The 15,797-nt window shown below is 42.9% G+C and overlaps 1 protein-coding gene across 12 annotated transcripts in view; it reads right to left on the bottom strand.

Moving 5' to 3' along the window:
* The window catches only part of MCF2L2 (MCF.2 cell line derived transforming sequence-like 2), a 178,992-nt gene that overhangs the window by 162,903 nt on the left and 292 nt on the right, over window positions 1-15,797 (bottom strand). For 11 of the 12 annotated variants that reach the window (XR_008578250.1, XM_054835054.1, XM_054835048.1 and 8 more), the window contains exon 2: window positions 15,488-15,758. Coding sequence is in view for 10 of the 12 variants with exons in the window: in XM_054835054.1 (XP_054691029.1) it covers window positions 15,488-15,590 (103 nt within the window). In the remaining 2 variants the exon portion in view is untranslated. The remainder of the gene's footprint in view (window positions 1-15,487; window positions 15,759-15,797) is intronic. The other variant, XM_054835052.1, reaches the window with a different exon arrangement.

Raw genomic sequence — 15,797 nt, 5'->3', positions numbered from 1 at the left:
CATCATCTCTCGTAGCAAGCCTAAAATTATCCAGGGACCATATATACTGTGTGGACCTACTTGCCTGTTAGTAAAAGCAATGTCAGCTTCAGGTGCAGAAACAGTATAGAGCTGCACCCAAGATAGCTTGTCCTACAAGAGGCAGTACAAGGGTTTCTCTGCAACATGACGCTAACACACAAAGATCTTCCCTGTTAACTCAAGTGTCCCGCTATTGGGACATGCGGTGTTTGTATGTTGGGATGTGCTAAACACTGTCTGCACAAGGCTAGAACTTCAGCCAACATGAACTAAGGCCAGTGCTTTGACTTCAGCAGCACTGTGGACTTCAATTACCTAAAGCCAAGTGATGCAGTGGTCTGATGAGATAAGAAATTGCTCTTTAGTCTGCCAGGAAACCCCACTGCAAATGCTTTCTGCTGACCGGCACAGATTAACTCAGTAAAATATATCTAAATCCCACATCCGTTTATGGACCTTATTCCCATTAGGTATAAGTTCACTTCATGGAATATAACATTAAATAATGCTTTATACTTCTCCAGAGATCCTCCACTGAGCACTTTGGCACCACAGAGAAATTGTTACTCCCATGAAATAGACAACTTCTCATTTAATTGCCAATGAAAGGATACAGTTTAAGAATAACTTTTTGTGTTTACTTGAGTACACATCTGAGAACCATTTTAGAAAGGCCTTGGGGGAAGCAGGAATAATTTCACCTAAAGTTTTGCCCCGCAGAAGCCAAAATTTGGGGAGGAATGGACAAAAAGCAGATATCCATACAACTCCCACTGACTCAAGAGCCCTTCAGAGTGGTTTATACGAAGAGGAATATTTAAATGCAAAAGTGTTCTGCTTAAAGAAGCCACAGCAAAATAGTTTGAAAGCAGCAGGTTCACAATTAGGACTATTCTGTTGTCAAGAATGAAACCACATCACACTTAACATATGAGACTGTTAACATGACCTCAAAGTGGAGGGTTTTGTGCCATCTACCCCACACCCCAGCAGAGAGCAATGCCAGAGGCAGACTTCAAGCACAACCCTGCTCACCTAGCCAGTACTTCTCAATAGCATTGAAAGCCAGCTGTTGTACCCAGGAAAACATATCAGAGCCAGCCTACCACCCTGATTAATTCTTAAGTGATATAAAGACATTCAGAGTAAATAGCCTCTTCCTTCTCAAATGCCACTTGCTCTTAAGATGCTATAAGATCTGAACAGCCTCTACTTTTTCTTCCACCTCCTGTAGCCTTGAAGGCTCAGAGTTCTAGGTTAACAACTGACTCCACATCTACAGCCAGCCTGACTGAAAGAGAATCTAATTATTTAATGTGCTGGCAAATAAACCATAATTGTTGCTTGCCTCCCTGGACTCCAGAATATCCACAAGATCCCTTAGAAGTAATTATACGTTTTTCTGAAGTCTCTAAGCCACATGAGCTAGTAACATTGGACTCAGATCAGGCTTCTGGCCTGCCCATACAACACATGAATTTCCAGCCACCCACCTGGCCTTCAGGCCTCCCACTCAGCCTTACCATCCCACCACAGCATACCAACTTCAATGCTTAACCTTTATATTCAGCCACACAGCCTTCCAGCCTCTCTTTTATATTTCCTTCTACACCTAAAAACCTTGTTTCATTTCTTTCAGCTGGTATGTCTTTCAGAGCTCCTTTGGGATAGGCCCTGTAGCCATTCTCCATGCCACTATTAGTGATAACACCTGCTCCTAACAGCTACCTGCTATTCAGGTGGGGAAATAATAGTTTCACCCCCTCTTTAACCCTTTCTTTGCTGCTCTTTGTAGCATAAATTCACATAATACTACAGAATATTTTCCTGTCTCTTGTTTTAAATGTACTTGCTTCAAGAATAGCAATCAACTGTGCAAAAAATAAAGCAGCATCTTTAATTGTGTCAGAAGCATTATAAGAACCCACTAATGAACTTTAAAATCTCAATACAAACAATAAAGATAAGGAAAAAAATCTTCAGCTAGGAACCAAATCCCAAGGTATTTATACAATTTGTCTAAGATAAATTGCAATTACTGCAGTAAGCTGGAAGATAAATGGGGACTGACCAAGAAATATCCCTTTCTTGGTTGCAGCCTTGAACATGGCACACAGAGTGTTTCTCAACTTAATTTTATATCGTTTGTAAATACTCCTGTCTTTTCAATGCTATATTTTAAAATAGTGTCTTGCTCATTAAGGTTTTGCAGTGTTGTTTGTGTCAGGCTAATGACTACTATGTATGCTTTCACAGGCAGCAGGTCTGATAGTGAAGGCAGCTGAACTGAAACTGCTAAGAATGAGCTAATTGCTTGAAATAAAAGCAAAACACTAACAAGGAGTTTTAAAATCAGGCTCAGTGATCCCAAATACTAGTACTGGTACTGGAAATGGTGGGTATTTTAGAGCATGTGGGCTGTATTGAGAAAATACTTTGCATTTGGCAGCAGCATGTAGGGTAGATTTAGATTAGATACAAGGAAGAAACTCTTCACTATGAGGGTGGTGAGGCACTGGAATAGGTTGCCAAGAGAAGTTGTGGATGCCCCATTGTAGGCAGTGTTCAAGGCCAGGTTGGATGGGGCTTTGGGCAACCTGGTCTAGTGGAGGGTGTCCCTGCCCATGGCAGGGGGGTTGGAACTAGAGGATCTTTAAGGTCCCTTCCAACCCAAACTATTCTATGGTTCCATGATTCTGTGTAGTCAGGGCCCTGAGTGCACTAATCAGCCTTCACTGCCAGAGCATTCCACCAGGCTCCCACCAACAAACACACCCTGCACCCAGGGCTCCAGCTATCCATTTAAGAGAGCCTCCAGCCCCTCTTTCCCTTATGCCATGAGTAATGCTGTTTTCAGCTGCTTTCTCTGCTCTTCCTGACCTGCAGTTTAGACTTGCTAGATTAACTTAGATGTGGTATGTCATTTGAATCTGTCACCATCTCTGCTCAGGTATTGTGGGACTGCTTTCTGGGGTGGTGAGGATGATCACACTAATGCTAGCCTTATTTTCCTATAAGGTATAGTTCCAGTCTTTGTATCTCCTGGCAGTTGTTTAAGACTTCTACTAACTTTTGTAGTGTTCAATTAAGTTATCAAAATCACGACAGATTCTCACATGTGCTGAAAGAGAAACTGCCATAAGATTAGGCTGCTGCTTAGATTTTCTAGAGATTAAAATGAAGGGATGTTCTTACTCCTAAATAGGGGAATGGCTTTTATGTAAAAGTTACACTATGGTTCCTAAAGAGATCAAGAATTATACATGTGTAGTCAAGTGATGTCCTTCCATAGTCTATCCTGGTTTGGATGAAAAGTTTAAACAGAAAACTTGTGTTCCCCAATTTTCAAAGGTTCAGCACCATCTGACAGGCTTTCTGTCTCTGGAGACCACGCCTTTATTTGAATTAGTGCTGTCCATGTATTTTGCACTTTGATGCTATTGTAGCATGAACAGGGTTCGTGCAGAGACATGGTTACACCCTTGTTGTGGTTTAACCCGGCAGGCAGCTAAAACAACCACACAGCTGTTCACTCACTCCCCCCTCCCAGTGGGATAGGGGAGAGAATTGAAAATGGAAAAAAACCCCAAACAACTCGTGGGTTTAGATAAAGACAGTTTAATAGGGCCAAAAAGGAAAATAATAATAATAATAATAATAGAATATATAAAACAAGTGATGAACAGCATGATTTCTCACCACCTGAAGTTGATGCTCTGCAAGACTCTGAGCTGCACTGCCTCCCAGCCCACCCCCCAGTTACATACAGAGCATGACATCATATGGTATGGAATATCCCTTTGGCCAGTTTGGGTCAGCTGTCCTGGCTATGTCCCCTCCCAGCTTCTTGGGTGCCCCCCACTTTCTCTTTGGCAGGCCAGTAGGAGAAGCTGAAAAGTCCTCGACTGCTTGGCAACAACTAAAACATCAGTGTGTTATCAATGTTATTCTCATCCTAAATCCAAAACACAGCACTAGGAAGAAAATTAACTCTATCCCAGCCGAAACCAGGACAACCCTCCTGTGACCTCTAGTGGCTCGTCAGCAAAAGAGGCAGCAGTGAGGACCATCTGAATCTCACTGGATGGTGCCCTGTATCAACAGAAAGTAACTCCTGGGTACCAAACCCTGCAGTGCCATAAAATCTCTTAGAGAAGGGGCTTGAGAGACTGAGGCTCCTCTGTGCAACTCAGTAACACCCTGCCTTCCAGCTGATCTGAGAAAGGAAGATAAAATGGTTTGACCCTATCCCTGAGGAGCTTTGACAGTAGAAATTGTAGTGCAAAATGGCACTGACATGCCTTCTGCTCACCTGCGGTGGAGAAGGCTGCTGCAGCACTGCTGCCTTCCTGAGACCAACAGACACCCCTCCTTCTGCAGGCAGCAGCCCAGCACTGGTATCTTGCTGGGCAGGGGAGCATGCAGGGGATGATGGCAGCTCGTGTTCCATCTTACCTCCTTCCCACGGCTGGACTGGGGAAACCTTGCATGGTGGTGGCACCCCAGCTCTGAAGGGGAGAGTGGGACAGGCAGAGTGTGGCCTGTACAGAGCTGCTGTTGCACATACTGGGATGGAATGGGCACAGAATATCACTGACAAACTCCTCTTTGCTTCCACCCAAACAATACTGCTCCTCAAAGTGCACTTGGCTGCTAGCTTTCTTTTCCCATTCAAGATACACGTACGCACAAGGCTCTGCTGTATAGCCAGAGTGTAAATCAACAGGATTCAAAATGACAATTGCATATTGATGAAACTGAATTCTCTCCTAGCTGAAAACAAACCTAGAAAGTAGGATTTTACGAGCTACAAAAAAAGGACCAAAAAGTTAACCTCAAACTGAACTGTGACTTCAGAGTCCGCTGTGAAGCCTCTACTGGCTTCCCCAGTGTGGGAGAGGAAAAGATACCAGACATTGATAACAGTGCAAATATCTGAGACAAGTGAAATGGTGAGAGTAACTTTGAATCTCTCTTTTAAAAAAATTAGGAATTTTGTTTTCACAAAGTAAGCTGATCACCATAACAAGGATTACTCAGATTTTCCCAGCAACCTTTCTGCACCAAATACTGGCATGTAATTGCTAGGACCTTTCTGATTAGTTATGCACCTGATTACAGCTCAGGGTCATACTAAGGCCATAGCTATTTCTGTCTGAAATAACCTTTTCTCTGAATATTGCAAGATCAATAGTATGGCTCCTATGTATGTCATCAGCTTTGGCTTTTATGCTGCAAACACCAATATTGATCACTTCAGAAATTAACCCTTGGCTTCAGAGACCTTTGAACCAAAGTGTAATGGGTAACAGTGAAGTCCAGACTCAAAAGGGGAAATATTTATAGTAATCCTTTGTTAGGTAAAGGATTACTGATTGATAACAAGAGGCAAACTTTTCTGATAGTAATTCTAGTCACAGCAATTCTATTAGAGTATGAACTCTATACCAGAAAAAATGCATTTGAAGTGTTAAGGTTGTAACACATATAATCAATAGACAACATATCCAAACTTCACACATCCAAATCATCTTGTTTCTCTTTATCATTGTTACTAGAGCTGCATGTGTTCACTGCAGTTCTTTCCCCCAGTACCTGTCTGTCAGCACTTGCACAAAGTCCTAACTAAACCATAGATATTGCAATAATAATAACTGGAGATGCCAGTAACTGTGGACTAATCATCTACATATCTATAATCAAAGACGGCTGCTACCTTGAAGGTCTCGGAATCTAAAGGCAACATTCACTCTCCTGGAATACTGCAAGGTACCATCTCTGGTTTTAGATTTTCTTCACCTCTTCACATTCCAGGTATCTTGAAGTGGTTCTCCAGTGTTAACTGGGAGTAACTCCTGTAAAATCTCTGAGGCTCATGGCATGTATTGAATGAGGAGAGTCAGATCCTATCAGTCTCTGTTGCCAGGCAGACCAAAATGCTGTACATTAGCATTGTTTGGCTTGTATTTATGTCTTGGAACTGCAGATAACTGCTCTTGTGTATCCAGGGCCAGCTGTAGAGAATTCATTGCCCAAGGGAAACTGGAAATCATACAGCTCACAGTCATGCAGAGAAAGCAATAGCTAAATGGTTTGCAGCCCCTCATATCTCGTTGCCCTAGGCAACAGCCTGCACTGCGGAAGTGGCAGATCCAGCCTTTCTCATATGAAGTCTGTAACATATGGTGTTAATATATGGATTGATACTATGAAAGCCCTACTGTAGTACCATTGGGGTGCTCACGTATTAGGCGATACGGGTGGGTACATAAACAGTCTCAGGAGAAGAGCTGCAGGTTTCCATCCAAGATCTTTGAGACGCAGATGGAGGTAACTGGAAGCACAGAGATTATAGCCCGTGCACGCGGATGTGGGGCATCTGACTTGGATCCTCTCAGCTTGGCTTTCCATGAGCTCTTACAGGAACTGACCCAAGATCCCCAAATGAACTCAGGGCAATTCTGACAGTAGGTCATAAGTCCCAGCTCCCAAGGCAGTGCCTGCACTGTGCTGCCTTTTAAACCTGTTTGCAGCAGGGGCTATAGCTGGGTCAGCTACAGCTGAGTACACTCAGACAAAAATATCTGGTCCTGCAGAGTGCTGAGTGCCAGCAGTTCCCCATTTATTCACACAGAAATAAAGAGCTCTTTGCACCTTTCTGGATCAAAGCCACACTGTTGTAATATTGATGAGAGCTTATTTCCCATCACCTCTTTGCAATGTTTCAAAGGATTTTGGCTTCTGCAGCAGTTTAACCTTTACTCCCATGCTTGAGTAATCCAGGTCAGGAATCAGTGACTTTTAAAATCAAAAGCTGGACTAACATCCCAAAAAGGACCTTTGTATCTCTGTTTAAGCTTCCAGAGAGTCAGCTTTGCATTGACTGTAATAGTCCTGCACTTACTGCAATGGAGTCCTCAGAGAACTCCATCTCTGTTCTGTTCATGTAGCTCTGGAATCAGGGAGGATCTGTCCGTGCGAGGGACGGCTGGGCTCACTGTCTTGAGGTGCCAAAAAAGCCCCTGTGTCCTCAAATCACGAGAGCACTAGATGGTAATACCTTATACCAGAGCCAAACCATGGGTGCGATCCATCTTTGAGGCAGGCAGGGTAACAATAATGAAATGAGTGGCAGCGCATCTCTATGAAGGCATGGAGAATCAGTGCTTTGGCTGTGCACCAAGGATTCAGGACTCAAATTTCATGACAGCAGTGATTTTGGAACAATGCATTTTCAAGAACACTCCAAATACAATGCACGGCAGGTGCAAAGCTGTTTTTGAGCTATTGTATGCATGTTCTAGTAAACAAAATAGACAATAATTCCATGACAGCGTGGATTTTTGATCCTGGCAGCCTGTCTTTCCTTTGGCCATATTGTCTGGCATATTGTACTGTACTGTCAGGTCCCTTCAATGGCTGGAAAAGATGGGGACAGAACACAGCAGCTTTGTAAACTAAATACTAGGGTCCACTGCAGCTGGGGATTGTCTGTCTCAGTTCAGTGCTTCATTCCCTACTACATTGCAAAAAATATTTTAATAGAAAACAGGAGAAAGGACTATTCATTAATGATGAATTATTTGCAGGCCTATGCTGGAAAGGCTTCAGCCTTCTGTAATGCTGCACTGCAAATGACAAGAAGTGGGTGGGTACAAACATAATGTATGTTACCCTTGAATAAATGTTGTTGCTTCAGACTTAAACCAGCCTGAGTTCACGTGCTGGACATGGCTCTCTTCCAGTCCATGAGCTCAGTCATCCTTCAGAGGCAGTTATGTCTTTGGACTCACAGATGTTATCTATGTTGTGCTTACATGACAGCGGAGCTAGAAGATACTGTGATCTCAACCCAATTGTCCCCTACACATCTGTCCCTCTGCCATAGTGGAGCCTGCTGTCCTTTCCTCCACTAAACTCACAAGCTTTGCTTTGCAGCGTTTCTACTCTCTCAAAGCAGTACCTCCCTCCATGCCATGATTTACAGATCACTTAAGGTATTTACAAGCGATGTTTTTCCATCCATGCATGTAAGAGTTGGCTGTTTCTTCACCCTGTCTCCCTCCTGTTCCTCAGTTTCAATCCTGGCCATGTCTACTGCACTGGTTAGTGTGAGTCACCAAGGCTGACTGACTAATAATGAACCATGTGCTGTGTTATCCCTTTCACATCATTCTCCAGGATTTTCTCATGTGAGTAGGAGCAGGCAGCTTTGTAGAGAACTCAGATTTCTCCCAGTCACTGACCCGCTGGGGAAATTCAGATGTTACTGTGCTGAACTCTAAAGTAAGGTACAAGAGGTCAGTGGGCTACAACACATCAGCATTAACACAAAACATTTACAGTTTATCTTCTCCCAAATGCTTGAACAGAAGCCCAGCACTGAAAAACAGGAGAAAATATACAGAGGGGACTAGTAGCAGCTACCAGACACTGTGCTGTCAAAATTATTTTAGCAGTCATCCAAGCCTCATCCAGAAAGGTTCATCCTACATTGAATGCTGAGTCATTTCTCAGGGGCTGAGAGAGGCCTCAAACATGGTGCAAAAGAAGGGAAAAAGGAGTAAGAGCAATGAAATTGCTTAGCTTATTCTCTATGCATTGAGACAGTCTGGTGCTGTAAGTACCTTCCCAAGTGCTGAACCTGTTTCCCCTAGGGAGATGTCCTCTCAGGGAATCTCTTGAATTCAGGCACCATATGGAAGGCAAGAAAAGGAATTAAATAAAAAATAAGGCAAGAGGTGGAAAAAGGCCCTTGTACTTAATGAGCTGCCAGGAATTGTGATAGATGTCACCTCAGTTTAATTTCCAGCAAGGCCATCTGAGCTTCCCTCTGCCACAGAGATGGGAACAGACAGGGGTTCCTCTCTACCTCCTTTTGCTTTTCAATCTTGGGACTTAGTGCAGAATGGTCACAACTGCCTATCCTGTTAGCAAGTGATGACTTCTGTCAGCACCAGCAGTTTTCATTGTGCCTGACCCAGAGACCTCACACAGGAGAAAAACTCCTATACTTGCTTTCCCCTGGGGAGTCCCTCTGCCTCCTCCTTCCAGGTAGCCCTGGGCTTGCTCTGGAGTGTTTAAGACAAGAGGGGGAAGAGCCACAGCCTGAGTAGCTCATTGAATGATGCTGCAATAAGTAATTTTTCCCCTGCTTGTGACATAAGCTACCTCATTCTTCTTTTTAAAAATTATTATTTAATAACCAACCTTGCCTCCTCCCTCTCTCCAAAAAACCCCAACAGAAAATCACCAAGCAGTTTCAAATGCCTGCTCTAGAAGTGGGAAGTTCATGCTTTCTGCTGTATGAAAACTGCCTTACAGGACTAACACTGTCTGAAATCCAGTTCTGAGACAGAGGTGGGTTCAGGAAAGCCATGGGAAGAGCTGACCCAAACAGCAAACATATAGACTTGCTTGCAACTGAAACATGCATCTTAGAATAATTTGAGTCCCAACTACTTTCCAGGCACCAACAGACAAATTACAGACCCCGCTAAAGCTTTTAAAGGATGCACAGGACCCGATGCCCAGCATGCATAGCTGTTGAAGGGACCATGGGCACTACCAGTACTAACAGCAAAACTCAGATTCTGCCACCTGACTTTCCTTCAATAATTTCCTCACGTGTTAAACACTCTCCATGCATTCACTCCAAGAAACAAACACCTACAAGCCATTACTGAGGTAGGCTGGAAAATAAAGGACAGAGGGAGACTGCTGTAGCATTAGATTTAACAGCAGCAATGTGGAGGCTTTCAAAACCAACAGTGACCTACAGATTGACAGATTGGATCACACCTCAGTTCCATCCAGCCTAGCACCCTGTCTCCAACAGTTGCCATCACAAAATGCATAAGGAGAAAGTGTGAAAACCCTGCAGCAAGCAGATGGTGGATGGTAGCTATTCCTATTCCTTTTCCCCAACATCCTGGACTCTTACTGGCTTGAGAATGAAAGCTCAGGGTTTAACAGCCAGTTTTGGGGAGGATAACAATAAATGAGAAAACAGCTAGGGCTGTAAGCAGCCTTTCAGTTCTGTGGGGCTCTGCATGGCTCTGCTTACTGCATGCTGCTGTAAGAGAAATTATTAATAGTAACACACCTGGATATTGCAGTTTTTTTCTAACTTGTTCTTGAATTCTGTTAAGGATGGTAGAGTAACAGTCACATCCCATATGCAAAAGTATTCAGCTAAAGTAAAAGATGGAATGTAGAAGAGAAACACCTCTGAGCTGTTCTTTCCTGAAACAGAAGCAGCCTTAGTGCAGACTACTGTTTCTACTGGTTGTGGGAAGCTCTTCAGTAACCTCTATCTCCCTAAACATGAGGCCAAACTATCACATAGATATTTAGCCTTGAGATAAAGACAAGCTAGTGTTCTAGGTCCCCAACTCATAACAATTTCTTATGGTCTTTATTTCTGATCATGCCTCGACAAACCAGGTTAGAACATGGGCTTTAACTTGTAATATTCTAGATTTTAGAGAGTGCACTAGGCACATTTGCACATTTTTCATGGATTTCTGTGAAAGCTTGATTTCCTCTTTTTATAGGCACAAACTTTGCAGCATTAGCAAAACACTTTCAAATAGTTCCTTATTAAACAGTTCCCAGTGAAACAGCTGCACAGAATAAGCCATATAGAATGGAGTAACATTAATAACCACAATCTAGGAACAAAAATGTAAACAAGTAGCTTTTTTAAGAAGCTAAACTGAAAAAGATAAATTGTTATTACCTCTCCTTTCCTCCGTTACACTTTCCCATGTAGATTCTCTGAGGTCTAATAGAATGAGCTCATTAGCCTTCACTAATTGCATCTTTCTCTTCTCTTCTCTTCAGTCACTATTGTCATATTTTGCATGAACTTTTATTCTATGACCTTTGTCACTTCACAAAATTTGGTAAAAATTGGCCAAGAGTTCAAAAGCTTTATTGGGGTACAGAGAGAAAGATGCAGGTAACATGATCACAGAAGGCCAATTTTCAAATAGAAGTAGGTTAATGGGGAAAGGAACTCCAAACTATCACTTCTCGGTAGCATGAGATCCCAAGCAAATTCAGCAAACACGTTTCTTCAGTTTTCTATTGTCCTGTTTCATTGGGAATGCAGTGATAGATGCACATCCCATGCCTGTATCTTACTTTGGGTAAGGAAACTTCGTGTGCTGTGGTCAGTGGAAAAGACCAGTCACCCCTAACTTCTCACCAGAAAACTGTAAGTAGGACAGAGCCATAGAATCAGTGGTTCGAAAAGAGTTCCTGAAATGCATGAATGCTCTAAAACAAAGGGAAGAATTTTCTGTTGCAGGCAGGGCAATTTCCATTGCCTTGGTTTAAGCCTTTCTCTAGAAATAGCAGAAGGCTTATTTGATATGGTACCTTGAAAGCTAATTTCTTTAAAAAATCTCTTTTGAGTGTCCTTGCTGTACACAGACACAGATCAGAAACATTGCAATCATCTATCCAGCTGTGACATATTAGATTATTTGTGGCTTTGCAGCTTAAAACAGATTCTGTGACTTGTGATGCTAAGCCATTGGCCTTGGACAAGTGCCAGGTCGGGTTATTCCATTCTGCTGACCTGAATTCCTCTCACACAGTCAAGTGGATGCAGTATCATCCTTTACTTCCTGTCTCAAATTGTAGCACAGCTTCTCTTCACATACACAGATATTTTACAACGCTCCTCAGAGCTGGTGGTTGAGCCAAGAGTAGTAGGAATTGACCCAGCATGGTTAGCAGATAGGAATTTAAAGTGATTGTGTAAGTCCGGAGATGTCCATCCTAAACCAAGTTCTGCTACTGACTTTCCTTTTGATCTCCATCAAGTTGCTTAAATTCCTTTTTCTATTCATGAAATGGGAAATTGGGCAAATAATAGTGTGTAAAACCAGATGAAAGCTGAAATGAACATATGGGGTTTTTTTCTTGTATATATCATTTGTGCAATGTACTGCTTTCTGCAGTGTCACATCAGTGCCTCCCCTACTAGCAACACTGATGGACAGCTCATTTGGATCCAGTTGTCATCTGAAGATACAAGGAGCTCTTACAACTTAATTGGAAGTTGAGGGGAGCCTCTAAGAAAACCCTGCCCTAATGCGTTGCGGAATTCTTCACTGGTAACAGAGAGGAGCCAAGCTCTGCTGTTTCCTTTTGCGACAGCTCACGTCGGTTCTGGCAGCTCCATCTTATTATAAAATCATTTTAAGAATAAAAATCTGTGGAAAATGGGGCACTGGGTGGAGGTGCTTGTGTGTAACTGTGCCCAGAACACTGCCCACACATAGCAAAGCTGGCATCAGACTTCTGGGAACCAACTGCCAAGCATGTGTGGGTAGCGAGTGCACAAAAGCATATTCTGGTGGGCTTTGCAAGCTGGAAGAGTGGTACCATTCCCACATGCAAACAATCCTGCTGTCAGCACCAGGCATGTCACCCAGCAAAGCTTCTTCCCTCCTCATCACAGAAGAGCTGCCACTTGCCCACCTACCCAAAGGACACGCATTTTTTCAAAAGAGATGTTTCCCCAACACCTCCCAACAGTCAAGTTTAATGAAAGTAGGTTAAGTTAAAAAAAGAATCTTGACGCACTTTTGGTAACAACATTGGGTAACATTTTGTGCTAAATCTTGGATAGCAAGCAGAAAGCCTGGTAGCATTCACAAACTACTTCTGTCCTAGACACCTGTGGTGGCCCCATTACCTCACCCACACCACAGCAATCAGGAATAATCCCAGAGAGGCTGAGGGAGCACAGGGCTATTTAAGAGATCTAATTTGGTTCTCTGTTGTTTGACACTGTGTAAAGATGCGCTACAGGGCAGGGTGCATGGTACTAGGAAAGTACCAAGTTAAGATAGCTACTGTGGAGTAAGTAAATAACTTCAATGCTTTGATTTTAACCTGGGTGAAGCAGGTAGCTGTCTGTATGAAGTCTGTAGCAAGATAAGAGGCTTTTTTTACAAGCATGTGAACTACCTAACACAACATGACTCAGCTAATGAGGGATCAAAGCTTCTGCCCAGGACAGACAAGTTGCGCTCCAGGCAATTAACTATATTGGTGACACTCTTATTGACACATTAAAAATAAACTGGTGTGTCATCTACTTCACACAGACCAAAATGTTACCATAAAGACTTTATTGCAAATATAAAGGTCTTTCTTTTTAATGCTCCCATAAAGTTCTTGTTTGTCTTTTTGCAGATTTTGTGAATAAGTTTATTCCCTTCTGCTATTGGGTGAGCTGGGAGCTTTGCTCTCAACCAAGAGTTGGCTACATTCTAGACAGGTTGAATGCCATCAGTCCAAGTGGTAATATGAGGGCAATAGAGGCTGTAAAAATAGTAAACACTATAAAGTATGTTCACGGCAAAGGATCCCCTCAGTTTGCTAAGGATGACAGCCCTTTCACTTGTTTGAGCTGTAGAGATTCCCACAGAACTTTCAAGAGACCCCTGCAGTTGCCCAGGAATTACTGTTTCAATAAGCTACTGCTGATTCAGCTAAGGCAACTCATGTTACAAGGTGTGATTCATAAACATGGAGCATCATCAGTAGGTTTGGGAGAAATGTTCTTCCTTCAGCTGATAACAGGGTTTTTTTAACATGACTTGCTTCCGGTTTTTTATAGCTGTTTTTTCTAGTTACATGATTTGATAAAAAATGAGCACTGTCTACAAAAAGGCAGACTCCACAAGTAGGGTCTGATTTCTAGGTCTTCAATGGCTGGGAAAATGGCGGGATTATCCTTCCCTGTTGGGAGGTGGGGAACTAGGCTCTTGCCTCAGTGTGAAATGGAAAAAACCCCAAGATCTATGAGCACCATTCCTCTCCCTAGGACTGACCTGCTGGCTGACCTCCAGGAAACCAATGAAACTCTCTAGCCTCAGCCACAAGACCCAGAAACCCCTCTATTTGTCAGGAAACAGGAGAAAGGCTCATTAACATCTTACTAGCGTCCAGAATGATTTACTACATTGCTAAATAATGTTATGTTACCTCTAACAAATTCCTCCTGACATCAAAGAGGGTCCTCAACAGGGATGACAGGGACCTGCATTGAGCCGAACAGGAAAACCAGGAGATGAACAAATCTCTTTGGCTCCACTGAAATACTCTTCCTAAAAAAATTTAAATGTGCCTCATATTGAATCCCAAATCCTCAGAATAAAATGTGAATTCATGTGACTTTGTGTCAAGCTGAATTTGTACAATTGCAAAGCAACTCATGTTGGCATCACTGGGTCAAAGAGGCTGACGTTGCAAGCTCTCCTGGCAATCATACTCTCTCTCCCATACCAAGCCACTGCTGAGGTTACGAGGAGCAGCAAGACTGACCCCTGGAGAAGAGCTGGAGAGATGGGACCTGGCATAAGTATTTTATTCAGTTTAAGTCTGCTTTTGTGCTATTTCTTTAGGCAAGCTACAAATTGCATTTGCTTTCTTAAACTTAATTCAGCTGGTACAGCTGATATCAAACCCAAGAATAATTTTGGTCTAAAATCTTAATTGTGTGTTCTCCAAAAGCCACATTTTGGTCACACTCTGTTTCATATACAGATTGAGTGAAGTCAATGGCAAAGGCATTTCAGGAACCTGTACAACATCTTTGGCATTCACAACACATAATCTGTTACAAACACTGACAACTATAAAATTTGCTCCCGTGCAATTCAATTAAAAATGTTCTCTTTACATGGTGCAACACAGCCACAATCTGCTTCAACTCAATTATATGTAACAAAAAAAAAGGGTCCCAAAAGCTTTTATCAGTTGATATTTTAATTGCCAGCATCTCCTACTGTCTTGCTAGTTTCAGGTTATTTGGTTCCTTGTAATTTGGTCACCAATGCCAGCAAGTGGGTAGCCAGATTAGACTTATAAGGATGCCAGTGCATAGTACAGGGCCTTGCCTGTATTCACTACCATTTGAAGGTTAGTAAACAGTAAAACCAAGCCTGACATGGAGCAAAGCTATTTGGATCCTGTCCTTTTTTGGGATCCTAGCACCTTCCAGAACCCTTGAAACAGCAATGGCAATAAAAAAGACTCTCTGAGAATGGGCTGCTATTTCAGTATCACAAGCAAATGCAAAACACATTAGCAGTGCTGTTGCTCCAGCATCCTTCCACCATCCCCTTTTCTCTATCACCTCCCTGCACGGAGGACTGTGCTTGGGTATTTTACACAGATCAGTTCACAGGTAGGACACTCTCTGCTCTTATTGTTTCTGCTTTTGAACTGCATGCTTGAAAAACAAACCAAACCATCAATAAAAGGCTGTCTAATTGCCCAAAGTCATGGCTTTGCAATTTGATGATGGCTCCTGTTTCACGCACAGGTGTGATATTGTTACACAAAGGTTCCTGCATGCACAGAGCATCAGCACCTCCTGGGGGAACAGGGCCCCCAAATCTACACAAATGTAGTGAGAAGAAAAATAAAGATGTCTTACCCACATGGGTGATAACCGTAGTCAGTCGCTGGGTGAGCTCCTGATGTGACATCTCTTCTTCTTTCAACCAAAAAAGCATTTCACACAGGGAACTGCACAGCATCCAAAAAAAGATGCACCCAGAGTGGGAGGCTGCACACTCACTGCCTCACTTGCACACAAAGCGAGGACCACTCCCACGGCACGGCCCTTCCAGCTCTCACATCTTCTGCCGGCTGCTCACCTCTTCCAATTTGCTGCTGTCCATGCATGGACCTAGAAAAGCTCCTTCCTAAAGGGGATTTTACCCCGTTTGACAACAGGAAGGGAG

This window comes from Grus americana, chromosome 9 (genome assembly GCF_028858705.1).
Source record: "Grus americana isolate bGruAme1 chromosome 9, bGruAme1.mat, whole genome shotgun sequence".
NCBI lineage: Eukaryota > Metazoa > Chordata > Aves > Gruiformes > Gruidae > Grus > Grus americana.
Note: the sequence above shows the minus strand (reverse complement) of the source record. Positions and strands in the feature narration are given on the sequence as shown.